The 14,445-nt window shown below is 45.5% G+C and overlaps 1 protein-coding gene across 2 annotated transcripts in view; it reads right to left on the reverse strand.

The window, feature by feature from the left end:
* The window catches only part of LOC137415582 (uncharacterized), a 35,301-nt gene extending 23,984 nt beyond the window's left edge, over positions 1-11,317 (reverse strand). The window contains exon 1 of one of the 2 annotated variants that reach the window (XM_078767282.1): positions 11,181-11,317. In XM_078767282.1, the coding sequence (XP_078623408.1) occupies positions 11,181-11,229 (49 nt within the window). In that variant the 5' untranslated portion in view covers positions 11,230-11,317. The remainder of the gene's footprint in view (positions 1-11,180) is intronic. The other variant, XM_078767284.1, reaches the window with a different exon arrangement.
* Positions 11,318-14,445: the final 3,128 nt, after the last annotated feature.

A 14,445-nucleotide genomic window follows, 5' to 3' on the forward strand; every position in this document is an offset into this window, starting at 1 on the left:
GAGATATGATGAGATTATGATCAGTTTTCTATCAGATGTTGAGAAATAGTTGGTAGGTGTCGTAAAGCCTGTTATCTATTGTTGGTTTTCTTGTCTACAAAATTGAGACTCAGGTAAGAGCAAGGTGACTGATGGCAAAAGGTGAACTAACAGTGTTGACATTTTAAAACACAAGCAAGAGAATGAACAAACGGGAAAAGAGGAAAGAGAGGTGGATACACAAGGAAATTAGATGCAGGAGGAGGCCATTTGGCTCATCATGGCTGCGCAACATCAACACCAGAACAATCTAATCCGTTAAAATGACACAATTTCATTGGGGGAATTCGATCATTGGGGGAATATGCTTCGATCTTTGAGGAAGTTCCATATTCCGATAGAAGATCTTATCACTGTGTACATTTCTTACATCAGACCTATGTTAGAATATTGCTGTCCCGTATGGCATTCCTCATTGACACAACAACAGCATGCATTGATTGAATCGATACAAAGAAGAGCATTGAGAATTATTTTTGCTGGCGATTATGATTCCTACCACAATGCTTTGAGTACCTGCCAGCTGAATTCACTGCACGAACGTCATGAACAACTTTGTAGCAATTTTGCATCTTCTTTGTATAGTAGATTCCCAGACTGGTTACCAAACAAACAATCGTCACTTAGACAATTACGTCACAGCAATAAGCTTATTGGAATTAGGTGCAGGACTGAACGTTACAGAAAGAGTGCAATGCCTAATATAGTTAGACTTTTAAATACCATGAGTGTGTTCTAAGTAAGATTAATCTCTTAACACATATTCTCCATGTGAGATTCATAACACATTCACCTTTTCTTTCCCTAGTTTTATATTTCAAGAAATTTTTTATCTTGGAACGTGGTACTTATTATTGCAGCTGTTTTAACAGTGTGTATTTTATACGTGTATTTTATACGTGTGTATTTTATGACAATGGGTGTATTTCACAATAATGTCTGGACCTCAAACGATGCTTATTAGCCGCGTCGCAGACGCTGCTCATAGAGTGCACTCTGCTGTTGTTGTTGTTACCACCTCTTCTTCTTCTTCTTCTTCTTCTTCTTCTTGTTGTTGTTCTTGCAGAGAAGACAAAACCTCAAAGCTCCACCCATTCTGGGAACCATAGCTCCACCCATTGTGGGAGAGGCTTCATATAAACAAATATCCACCATTTTATTAACTCGCATAGCTTTGAGGCCTGTTTTGTAGGCCCGTGGTGTCTTCCTCTCACACAGTTTTCTTTCAAATCAAATTCGATATATCATTTCATTTTTCACAGTCGCCAACATAGTTTTAGACTCGGTTGAAAAAAAACGGGAAGAAAATGCGATGAAAGTTGCCCTTTATAGAACGAAATGAATTCTCAAAGGCCTGTAACTTCAAGTCCATTGACATATATTTTTTTTAAATCGCGGCATGCTCAGTCATACACCGCCCGAAATAAGAGACGGGAAAATGCCGAGATATATATATTTTGTTTAAATCGCGGCATGCTCAGTCATACACCGCCCGAAATAACAGACGGGAAAATGCCGAGATATATTAAAAATTCGTCCATTTGATGACAATCGTCACGATGAAATATTTAATTTATACGTCGTCACAATAATGTGGAGAGAGGAGCATAGCTTCGGTCACGTGTCGCCACATACGGGAAATTGCCGAGATTTTTTTTTTTTTACATCGCGGCATGGTCAGTCATACACCGCCTGAAATAACAGACGGGAAAATGCCGAGATATATTAAAAATTCGTCCATTTGATGACAATCGTCACGATGAAATATTTAATTTATACGTCGTCACAATAATGTGGAGAGAGGAGCATAGCTTCATTCACGTGTCGCCACACACGGGAAATTGCCGAGATATATATTTTTTTCAATCGCGGCATGGTCAGTCATACACCGCCTGAAATAACAGACGGGAAAATGCCGAGATATATTAAAAATTCGTCGCCACACACGGGAAATTGCCGAGATATATTTTCACTTTGCACAAAAATAACATCAAGTAATCGAATCAATAGGAATGTCCTGTGCTTATAACATCGACGTTATAGGCACAGCTGCATCTAGGCATTGTGTAACATCGACGCGGCTTTTGTTTTAATTAAAACTTTTTGTACTTGTTCATGTTATTAATGCCTGAATATGGAGTTGTCGTGTATTAATTTTTTTTAATTCATTTTAATTATTTGTATGTTAAAAAAGTAATTGCAAATTATTGACTTGTTTATTTCATGATCTCGTATTTTATGTTATGTTGTAAATCATTCACAATTCAGCTTTGGCTGTGACGAATTGATAATAAAACCATGATTGATTGATTGATTGATTGGAATTAGGGGACGAATATGGATGAGCCAATGTGGCATTCCCAGGGATATCCAAAAGCTGACAAAATAAAAATGTGCAAATATACTTGTTTTCATTATTTAAAGAAAAAAAGCAAATATACATACTTTTTGTGTATATTTTTATTTTTTGTGGTTATGTTTTTTTATCCCAGGGTGGGGGGGGGGGGGGAGGGGGGGTGGGCGAAGTTGGTTCTTGGGTGAGCAACACACAACATCAACCACACGCCACCCCTTGAGGAGACCCCCACAGACATGACACTCCGCACAGTTGCACCCAATCACCCATCCATACTCGAGCTATCCTGAAGTCCTGACAATATCCCATTATCCCAATACCCTTCTATCTCCAATGCTTTTAGGTACCTATCCAATTCCAATTGAAACTTGAGAGATAAGCTGCCACAACATTTCCAGGGAGACCATTATATGCATTAACTATTCTGAGTGAAAGACTGCTTTCGACCTTACTACCATCTTAACGCTCCTATTATTTACTCTCAGACTATGGTCCTGAGTCATATCACTGTCTATTGTGCTGAGTAATTTTTCTGCACAGTATTTGTATATTTTACGAATCCTCAAATTACGGCCCGTGGGCCACATCAGGCTCACAGACTCATTTTGATCGGCCCTCTGAATCCAGTGGACACAATCATTGAAAGCGATGCTGAAAAACCCATAGCCGCCAAACAGGAACAAGCAAAACACACCGTTGAACTGTGACGTGTGCTTAATTTATTTGCCAATAAACATCGACCTGACAAGCAAGTCACAATGTAATAGACATTCTAAATCTAAACCAATCATTGCAGGCGATGCTGAACTTCCACAATCTGTCAAATGGGAACAAAAAACACTAAATGTTGAACAGTGACGTCAGACCATGATCATGGTCAATGGCACGTTTCTGTGAGGCCACACTCAAAGAACGGGAAAATTTACTTCCAACATGTCGAAGAAAGGGAAAATAAAAATTGCCTGAGTGCAGGGTGTTTATCCAAAAGTGGACGAATTATTATTTTTTTGTTCAGTTAAAGGAAAGTGCCGTTTGTCGAATTTGCCAGGAAGCTGTGTCAGTTTTCAAGGAATACAATGTTCGACGACATTTTGAGTTTCGACACAAAGACAGGTACTGGTTATTTCTGCAAGGAAATAATGCAAGAAATGTCTGAAAGAAATATTATAATAAGCTACAGACACACTACAATATGATATTGTTATGAAAATGACTCCTCGAGGGCTAAAGGTGTTTAATATGGTGTAGATATTTCCTAAGTAAATGCTTAGCATAAGCGTTAAGTAATTAAATGTGATATTAGATATGCATCGCTATTATGTCTAGATTGACATCGTTAACCTTTCTCATGTGTATGTCTAAAATGATCATCCCGTTTGACCTTTTATTTCACGTTTTCTCCCCTGTAATATGTCCTTTATGTGCTGCTTTAAAACACTCGATAGGCCTTGTGGTGTGATTATTGATGATTGACAGGAGAATGCTATAAGCGCCATCATCCAGTGGCTCATTACCTCAGTGATTCAGAATGAAGAGTTGGGAGGGGCTGCTCCACCCCCAGACTGGGCTCAAGCCCAATAGTAAGTAGGGTGGGGGTGGGGCAGGGGGAAAAGCATGTTAGGACTAGAGGTGGGGGGGGGGGGGCAGAGACTTTAAAAGCTTGGACAGCAGGGGAGATGGGAAAAGTTTCCTGAACCATCGGGCTGTACTGCTTATCGGGCTGTCCTGTTGCGCCACACCCCCACTAGCCAGCCACACCTCTCCTCCTCTTCCTATCCCTGTATTCTCAAGCACTGGCTGGTGCGCTGACAGGGTCTGAGAGGGGGCGTGACAGGTCTACCGCCATGCATCCTTAGCAGTTATGCCACCTCGGCACATCTGAGGTATTTCCTGCTTTGTCTGCCTTTATCTGTTGTCTCTCTACGTAGTGAGCTTGATCGGGTCTAAGGCATATAATATTTAGGGATCTCCCATTTGTTCCTTGGTGACATTGGCGCGTATGATCGGTTGTGGGTAAGGGGGTTGTTTATTCATTCCATACTGGTTATGTGTTCTTATTGCTTCTTGTATATTCCCCTCCGCATGTGCCATTTGTTTATGAAATACTAGCTGAGGTACCCGGCTTCGCCCGGGTTGAATAAGAATAATACAAATATATGATGAAAAGAACATGTATATTTCTAGAGCAATATCACAGTACATTTCCTACATGACGTTTTGTCAATTTTCAATTTCTCAAAACCTCTTGGTATACAACATTTCTGGTTTTCTTACTTGGTGCCAAGACATAAAGATTGCTTGGTTTTCCAACCCTCGAGCAGCCCACGTACAGCTGGCCATGGGAAGTACCCGGCATTGCCGGGCAGGGGAAGGGAGGGGAGGAGGATGGGGAGGGGAGGAGGATGGGGAGGGGAGGGGAACGGGGGAGGAGGGGAGGAGAGGATGGGGAGGAGAGAAGAGGGGGGCAGGGGAGGAGAGAAGAGGGGGGCAGGGGAGAAGAGGGGGGAGGGGAGAAGAGGGGGGAGGGGAGAAGAGGAGGGAGGGGGAGGAGAGGGGAGAAGAGGAGGGAGGGGGAGGAGGAGGGGGGAGGGGGAGGGAGGGGGTGAGGGAGGGGGAGGGGATGGGGGTGAGGGGGGAGGGGAGGGGGAGGGGGGAGGGAGAGGGAGGGGGAGGGGAGGGGGGAAGGAGGGGGTGAGGGAGGGAGGGTGGAGGAGAGGGGGGAGGGGTGAGGGGGAGGGAGGGTGGGGAGGGGGGAGGGTGAGGGGGAGGGAGGGTGGTGAGGGGGGAGGGGTGAGGGGGAGGGAGGGTGGTGAGGGGGGAGGGAGGGTGGTGAGGGGGGAGGGAGGGTGGTGAGGGGGAGTGGGAGGGGGGAGGGAGGGTGGTGAGGGGGGAGTGGGAGGGGGGAGGGGAGGGAGAGGGGGAGCTTTGCCCGGGTTGAATAAGAATAATACAAATATATGATGAAAAGAACATGTATATTTTAGAGCAATATCACAGTACATTTCCTACATGGCGTTTTGTCAATTTTCAATTTCTCAAAACCTCTTGGTATACAACATTTCTGGTTTTCTTACTTGGTGCCAAGACATAAAGATTGCTTGGTTTTCCAACCCTCGAGCAGCCCACGTACAGCTGGCCATGGGAAGTACCCGGCATTGCCGGGCGGGGGAAGGGGGGGCGGAGGAAGGGGAGGGGAGGGGGAGGGGAACGGGGGGGGAGGGGGAGGGGAGGGGAACGGGGGGGGAAGGGAGGGGAACGGGGGGGGGGGGGAAGGGAGGGGAACGGGAGGGGAACGGGGGGGAGGGGAAGGGAGGGGAACGGGGGGGAGGGGAACGGGGGGGAGGGGAGGGGAACGGGGGGGGAGGGGAGGGGACGGGGGGGAGGGGAGTGGAACGGGGGGGAGGGGAGGGGAGGGGAACGGGGGGGGAGGGGAACGGGGGGAGGGAGGGGAACGGGGGGCAGGGGAGGGAAACGGAGGGGAGGGGAACGGGGGGGGGGGGAGGGGAGGGGAGGGGAACGGGGGGGAGGGGAGTGGAACGGGGGGAGGGGAGGGGAACGGGGGGGAGGGGAGGGGAACGGGGGGGAGGGGAGGGGAACGGGGGGCAGGGGAGGGGAGGGGAGGGGAACGGGGGGGAGGGGAGGGGAATGGGGGGGAGGGGAGGGGAACGGGGGGAGGGGAGGATAGGGTGGGGAGGGGAGAAGAGGGGGAGGGGAGAAGAGGGGGGAGGGGAGAAGAGGGGGGAGGGGAGAAGAGGAGGGAGGGGGAGGAGGCGAGGGGAGGAGGCGAGGGAGGAGGCGAGGGGGAGGAGGCGAGGGGGGAAGAGGGAGGGGAGAAGAGGGAGGGGAGAGGAACGGGGGGGGGAGGGGAGAGGAACAGGGGGGGAGGGGAGGGGAACAGGGGGGGAGGGGAGGGGAACAGGGGGGAGGGGAGGGGAACAGGGGGGGAGGGGAGGGGAACAGGGGGGGAGGGGAGGGGAACAGGGGGGGAGGGGAGGAGAGGATGGGGAGGAGGGGAGGAGAGGATGGGGAGGAGAGAAGAGGGGGGAGGGGGAGAAGAGGGGGGAGGGGAGAAGAGGGGGGGAGGGGAGAAGAGGGGGGGAGGGGAGAAGAGGGGGGGAGGGGAGAAGAGGAGGGGAGAAGAGGAGAGGGGAGAAGAGGAGGGGAGGGGGAGGAGGAGGGGGGAACGGCTAGCTTGGCAAGCGATAGCAGGATTTTTACTTTTATTTTTACCTGAATGAGGGCTATATATATTGTCAATGCTTGGAGCCACAAGTTCAACATCAAGTTTTTTTATGAAAAATAATGCAGATGTATAACAATCCACCAATGCAAGTTCAGAAATGAATGCAGATCCTTTACTTTATGATACAAACGCAATTCCCGCCATTTCCACTCACGATCGAGGCCCTCCACAATGGCCGCGCCTCTTCTTCCTCCTACAACTTCGTCTCATTTCTTTCACTCAAAATGCACGAAATTCTGCCGCATGAAATTATGTAGAGGCCTTGTCGGGGGGATATAAGGTACATAAGGAAGGCGTTGTAACAGAAGAATCAAAATAAAAGTGGAAGAACATGAGGAAATGGGAGCTATTCTGGACCCACAGCCAAACCCGACAAACCATTGCAATACACCCCGAACGTCTAGCGCCGCCACAAACTACCATGGAATTGCAGGTGGCCCGGTTTTTTTAAACTATTGATATTAAAATAAAACGTAGCCTATAACCACCAGGATTTTATGCTGATTCCGAATCTGTGTCTAAAACTTTTCTCCGATGTGTAGTTCTTGAGTTATAAGCGGACATCCAGACAGACACACCGTTATACACACACACATATATATACACACACACACACACACACACACACACACACACACACACACACACACACACACACATACACAGACACTCCTCCTTTATATATAGAGATACCTGGTCTTGGGGTGAATTCTGGTTGTCGTGGTTCTCCCATGGTGATTAAGAAAGACCGTTAAGGGATAATTGGCGATGGTGAGTCGACACTGTACACCTGGATTGCATTGCATGTCAGGCTCACTCAGCCTCATTTGCATATGACATGCACGCTTGGTGGATTAGGACTTCCAATTCACACAGTATTGTGGCTTTTGGACATGTAATCCGGCGAGAAAGACCCTGAAGTGATCGACCGCTGCGGTCGTGTTAATACGATGCGTAGGACTTGTGCTGGGCAACGAAAGTGACCAACGACCATAACAATACACACACCAGGGTCCCCAGGGCTGTCCCCATGGCACCAGAAATAAAAACTCCAGACCAGAGCCTCAAACGGGGAAGCTGGAGGTTGGAAGAAAGCAGGAGATCATTCTTCATTTGAAAGTGCATTCCAGGCATGAAGCATGGGGGATAAAAGGGAAGGGAAAATGATTCGTACACGAACTGAGATTAACTAAATTGGCTGGCAGAATGGAAATGACCCTACGATATAAATTTGAAAGAGTGACGTCAATCATCCACAAATATATAACTATAGACAAAATATCGGAAATACAAACTGGTGTCAGAAAGCAATTGGCATGAGAGAGAAGCATGGTCGAAGTATAGTGGTTGCCACATGATGAAGAGGGGAATGGGGATGGACTTGGCTGTTGTGGCACAGAATATAACAGGAATAAATGATGCAGGCTTCCCCCTGGAGAGAGAACACGTCCAATCCGCTAACCCAAACCAGATGACACCTACACAGACAGAATGGATAAGAGCAGCAACGGTAGAATGATATGACAAGGAAGACGAGGGAGAACAACTAAGCAGAGAAGATGAAGAAGATGACGACGATGAGTAGTGTAGACCGGAAGAAGAGTTGGCCAATATAATTTAGATTGAGACAATAAGAGATCAGATCGACACCACTCAGGGAAAGACCACAACTATATAGAATAGAAAACAACAAATGGAGAAAAATATTAGTAAAGAGGACCAACTGAGCACTCAGAAGAATGATACCAAAGTCATACCCCTTGAAGCAAATCAATACCTTGTGAATTTTGCAGCAGCACTGCTCATTCAAGAAAAGGTAATAGGCAAACAATGCCAGAAGAACAAACCAGGCCCGACAGACAGAGACGAAACACCACCATGGAAACGGAGATTAATGACACAGAGCGAACAACTGAGAAAGGAAATGGGAAAATGCAGAAATTCAGAGGAGGAAACTGAAGCCCAAAGTTAATGAAAAGAATCTAAAAAATAAAAAACAAATATAAAACTGCAGATAAAGACCTGGACATAATCGTTGCTGAAAACAAACTCAAAATAGATATGAGAGCTAGGAGGATTTTAAAAACTCACACAAAGTCAACTAGAGAGTTGATACCCCACACGATAGAACACTATAACCCACACAGTGTGCAAGTACATACTGGTGGGTCTTGCTGTTCGCGGGGGCAAACTTGTCTTCCTATCCATGTTCCGATTCGTGCTCAAAATACAACATTCAATTTAAATAAGCTGTTCCTCGATCATAAACCGACGATCATGATCATAAACTGATTAGATAGACAGATGGACATGAAGGAATTGCTTAACCCCAGATTTCACTTTGTGTGTGCGAGGTAACAGAGGGAGGAAACAAAACTGAGATGTTTGCAAATAACCCAAAAATATTCTACCGAGAACTAAGCGAACTAAAAGCAAAGTGTATCAAATACCCCTGAAAAAGATAAATTTGAAGATTTCTGGAAAATAACTTATGAAGACCCAAAATAACACAATAAAGAGGTGGAGCGGATCCAACACTTGGAAAAGGGGGGAGTTGGAGGGGGATAAACAACATCAACGTAAAATACATCCAGTGATTAATACACAAACGTTTGATGAAGCCTGTTCTTTGATATTTTAAAAATACAATTCCATACCCTTGTCCCTGGGGACAGATAAGATGTAACTCCGAGGGCCTTTCAATCACACAGCGCAGGCAGGTAGGGTAGGTGGTCTTTCTGTCTTCTACCGACTCCTCTCCGGCCTTGTTCCCCCAGCTTTGTCTGTGCTCTATACCCCAAATATTCCGGCAGGTCGCACAAGATCTGCCAGCCACCCTCTTATGGTTAAAGTGGCAAAATCAGGACTCTCTGCTCACCTTCACTCCTTCATTCCTCTTTACTCCACCTCTGGAACAAACTCCCTCACTCTCTTCAATCCCACTCCTCCCTCCAGGTCTTTAAAACAGCTGTTCACCACCATCTCTTATCTTCCCCCATCCATAACCTTGATCTTTTCTACCCCCACTAATTCACCCCAGATCCACCTTGTTTGAAATTCCAACTTATTTCCTGGAAATCCTGGCAGTGTCCATATGTTTATACCTCTCCCACCCCCCCCCCCTTCACATGCCTCCCCCCCTTCACATGCCTCCCCCCTTCACATGCCTCCCCCCCAAAGCCCTCTCCCTCCCACAGATCTCTCGATGTCTCCATGTCTCTCGGTCCCTGCTCTCAAATGTTGTGTTTGTGTCCTTCCCCCTCTCTCCCCATCTTGTCTACCGCTCCCGATGTTATTTGTTTTATGTGTCTGTTTGTCTTTCTGTGTGATTAATTTTCGCTCTTTCACGAGCCTCGACCTTGTATACAAAAAAAAAAAAAAAAAAAAAAAAAAAAAATCCAAAACCTTGATCTTTTCTACCCCAGCCAATTCACCCCAGAGCCACTTTTTTAAAATACCGACTTCTTTCCTGGAAGTCCTTGCAGTGTCCATGTGTTTTATACTTCTCCCACCCCGCCCCCCCCCTTCCCACGCCTCCTCCCCCCGAGCACTCTCCCTCCCACAGATCTCTCGATGTCCCTGCTCTCAAATGTTGTGTTTGTGTCCTTCCTCCTCTCTCCCCATCTTGTCTACTCCTCCCTTTATTCTATGTTTTATGTGTCTGTTTGACTTTTTGTGTGATTAATGTTAGTCCTTTCACGAGCCTCGAGTTTGTATTCAAAAAAAAAAAAAAAAACCCGAAATTTGCTCGAGGTCAACCAGAAAAATCACAATTCTTAATGATATGAATGTTAAAAGAAGAAATAATGGTTTTCTGATTGGCTGGGAGATGAGAAGAGCTTGGCTGAGCCAATGGCAGTCGGTTTGAAGGTGAGTTCGCTGTTGCGAATCGAAACAATAAAGTAATTGCATTCAATTATTTATATTCTGTATCCCGAATGGAAATGAATATGCAAAGGTTCGACAGTCTCCACGGGACTACAATGAGTGCAGGTAATCGTCGCTACATCCTATACAACCGCAAACAAGGAATATGAGGTAATTTGACTCATCCTTGCCATGTCTGTCTGTCTGTCTGTTTGTGAACAGGATATCTCAAAACGTTGTGGACGCATAATGACAAACCTTGGGGGACAGGTTGGGTTTGTGACAAATGACAAGGACAAATTGATTCGATTTTGGTCAAGATCAGAATCTGAATCCGGATACGAGTTCTTTACTACATCTAATGACTAATATAATATAATCCACAACACAAAACTACAACCAAATGTAATTTATCGAGAGTATGCTCAGGATTCGCGAAGCCCTGGAAAAGCAAACTTTTCCACAAGATGGATAATAACTTTGATGACCGAGCTGTTCATGACAGTTTCCCTGTAATACAAATCAACTCCTGTTGTTCCTCAACACATTTCTGGATCAGAGAACAATATGAAGACAACAAACATCATCAAATATCACAATAATGATCAAGTCGCAAAATTATCTTGAATCGCTACGATGAATAATATTATTTATGTCACGTGAACACGATCTTACCAGCATATGCTATGAGGACAAACACCAGACCAAGCTGCACGTTCGCCATTACTCAAATGCAACATCCAAATGTTCGCTTTATCCATTCAGCCGATAGAGGGAGCTTTGTTTTACAACTTATAATGGGTCGAAATGCCTCGAAAATCATAACCCGACGAGCTCAAAGGGGAGGGAGTACGTATATCGATGTCAGAGCACATATACTCAAAGGGAGTGCACATAGCCATATATATATATATACATCGCCATATACATATATATATATATATATATATATATATATATAAATATATATACATGTATATATCGATTACCATTCGCCTTATTTATACAGTCGTGGCCAAAAATATTGGCACCCTTGCACTTTTTTCAAATAATGCACCATTACTTCCAGAAAATTGTTGAAATTAAAATATATTTTGGTATCCACACATGTATTTCTTTGGTTTGCTGTGGAACAAAACAAAAAAGCTGAAAAAATTACTAAATCTTAGCTTATTCCACACAGGAATCCTAAAATGGCCCTGACAATATTATTGGCAGCTTTTATAAGTTGTTGAAAATAATTACATTTAAAGCAGGTGCTTCTCCTTTACTTTGGAATTGAACTCACCTGTGGTGAGTTACAGATGCCTGCAATATAAAATCACTCATTCAACCAGTTTGAACAGAGAAAAGGAGTCATTCAGCTGTTTTGTGTCACTGTGTGCACAGCAATGAGCATGGAGAAAAGAAAGAAAACTAGAGAATTGTCTGAGGAGGTCAGACACAAGATTGAGGCCAAGCATGGACAATCTCAAGGCTACAAGTCCATCTCTGGAGATCTTGATGTTCCTGTGTCCACCGTACGCAATGTTATCAGGAAGTTTAAGGCCCACGGCACTGCAGCCCACCTCCCTGGACGTGGACGCAAGAGAAAACTTGATCGAAGATTGCAGCGAAGGATTGTTATTCTTCAATCTTAAGAATAACAATCAAATGAAGTTCTGAATCAAAAGAAAGGTTCTGCAATATTAACATTGAAATAAAGAATTGTGGAGGTCAAATACTTTCGTCAATTACAACTTATTTTTAGAGAAAATTGTGAGTTATTTGAAAAAAGTGCAAGGGTGCCAATATTTTTGGCCACGACTGTATTTATATCTATAATTCCAGCAATCTCTGTGTGTGTGTGTGTGTGTGTGTGTGTGTGTGTGTGTGTGTGTGTGTGTGTGTGTGTGTGTGTGTGTGTGTGTGTCTGTGTGTCTGTGTGTGTGTTTGTTTGTCTGTGACCGCTGTTTCTCGACAACCACGGGTCCGATATACTTTAAACTTGCCAGGTATATTGCTGGGGACCCGAGGATGTGCCTTTTCAAGGTTTCATATTAATCGGACAAGTAGTTACCGAGCTATGTCCAAAAAACGATTCAACCAATCAGAGAGCAGCGAGCTATCACGTGTGCCGAACGTGCCGAACAGACTCTGCCTCGGACGGCACATTTGAGAGCGTATTCATTTATTTCACGTTGGCAAACTATGTTGGCGTTAAACTATGTTTTAAAACTAATTAAAATTAATTTGCGATTCTTTCGCTTTCCTGCGCATTTGTGCACGCTATGGCGATTTCTTTACCAAACTCCGCAAGCCGTTCGCTTTGGACCAAACCATTTCATGTAAATAGAGGGGGGGGATTGTCACCGTACTCGCAAGCCGTTCGCTTTGGACCAAACCATTTCATGTAAATAGAGGGGGGGGGATATAATTTTAGATATATATATAGTACGGGCATGCCCTAGTTTATATAAACTAGCAAAGGTACCCGGCGTTGCCCAGGTTCCAAATATGTTGAAAGTAAATGACTTGACTTATAGCAAGTTGTTATGTAGTTCATGTTGTATGTAATTATATGTACATCACATAAGAACTTGCGAAAGTTAAGTCATTTAAGTTAAAAAAGAGTGAGTGAGTTGGTGATTTAGGTCCAAGTTTAGGTACATTTAGGGACTATATCTCAGAACGGGCCACATTTGGTGGCTTCACAATTTTTTGCCGCTGCTGGGATTGGAATGTGGTTCGTCTGCGTGGCAAGCAAGCACATGATCCACTGGGCCACCAGCGCTGCCTAGGTAAAATATTAACAGATATGTTTTAGTCAGCAAGAACTCTGGGGTAGACAACATTTCTTGTTCTGCCGTTTGGTGCTCTGATGAAAAGATGTGTGCTTGCCCCAACACGTGAGCATGCAACGTAGAGTTGACCATGAGAGAAACATGGACTTGTCAGTTCAATTCCAGGAACCTTGAGAGACTGTCCCTGAGACTTGTTGATGGTCATAGCAAATGATAGTCTCACTGGAAATTGAAGGCGCTTGAACTGAAATGGCATATCTGTTGGGATTTTTTTTTTTTTTTTTTGTATACTGAATCGAGGCTCGTGAAAGAGCTGACATTTACTTCACAAACAAATCAACCAGACAAACAAAATATATAAAAAGAGGGAGCGGAAGACAAGAGAAGGGGAAGCACACAAACACTTGAGAGCACACAACATTTAAGAGCAGGGAGATGTGTGGGAGGGAGAGGGCTTGGGGGGAGGAGGCGTGGGAAGGGGGAGGGGGGGTGGAAGGGGGGGGGGTGGGATGGTGGCTTCGATGGTGGCATGGGGCATAAGAGTTTTGACAGCGAGTCTTGTACCATTACAGAGTTTTGGTGCATCCAAATTTCGTAGCAACATAATGGGGGATCCCACTTTCTGTTGTAGATTGTGAGGTGGAACGCCAGTGAGCTGAAGAGAGTTTAGAAACTCTGTTGGATAGTTGACAGCATCATCAAGATCAACTACAGTGTCAACTGACTTGTACCATGTGGATTGGTCTGGTGGGTGTTGAATGATGGTGGTGTAGGAGTTGCGGATGACGAGAGGGCGAGACACTTCTCAGCTTGTTCAAAGCTCCTTTATTCCAACAACTAGCTCGCGACCGGAACTCATGCATCTTTTATAACACAAAATCACTCTTAAGGGGCGTGGCTCCAACAACCGAGCGCACGCCACGCCCATACCATCAATAGCCCCACTGGTCCCATGCCTGTGGATTATGTCCCCCAATGGGGTAACCCCCACATGCGCCCCCCCCCAGAATTCACTCGCACGGGCAATGTCAGTTTTTGGGGGCCCTTAACCACCCGGCCGAAACGACTGATGACCTGAGCAGGGACTGTTAGCGGCTTGGCGGTGGGCGGGCCAACCGGGGACCTACCCGACGGGGGACGGCCCCGCCGTGGGGGTT

The sequence above is a fragment of the Myxine glutinosa genome, chromosome 13 (assembly GCF_964187855.1).
Source record: "Myxine glutinosa chromosome 13, kmMyxGlut1.1, whole genome shotgun sequence".
Taxonomy (NCBI): Eukaryota; Metazoa; Chordata; class Myxini; order Myxiniformes; family Myxinidae; genus Myxine; species Myxine glutinosa.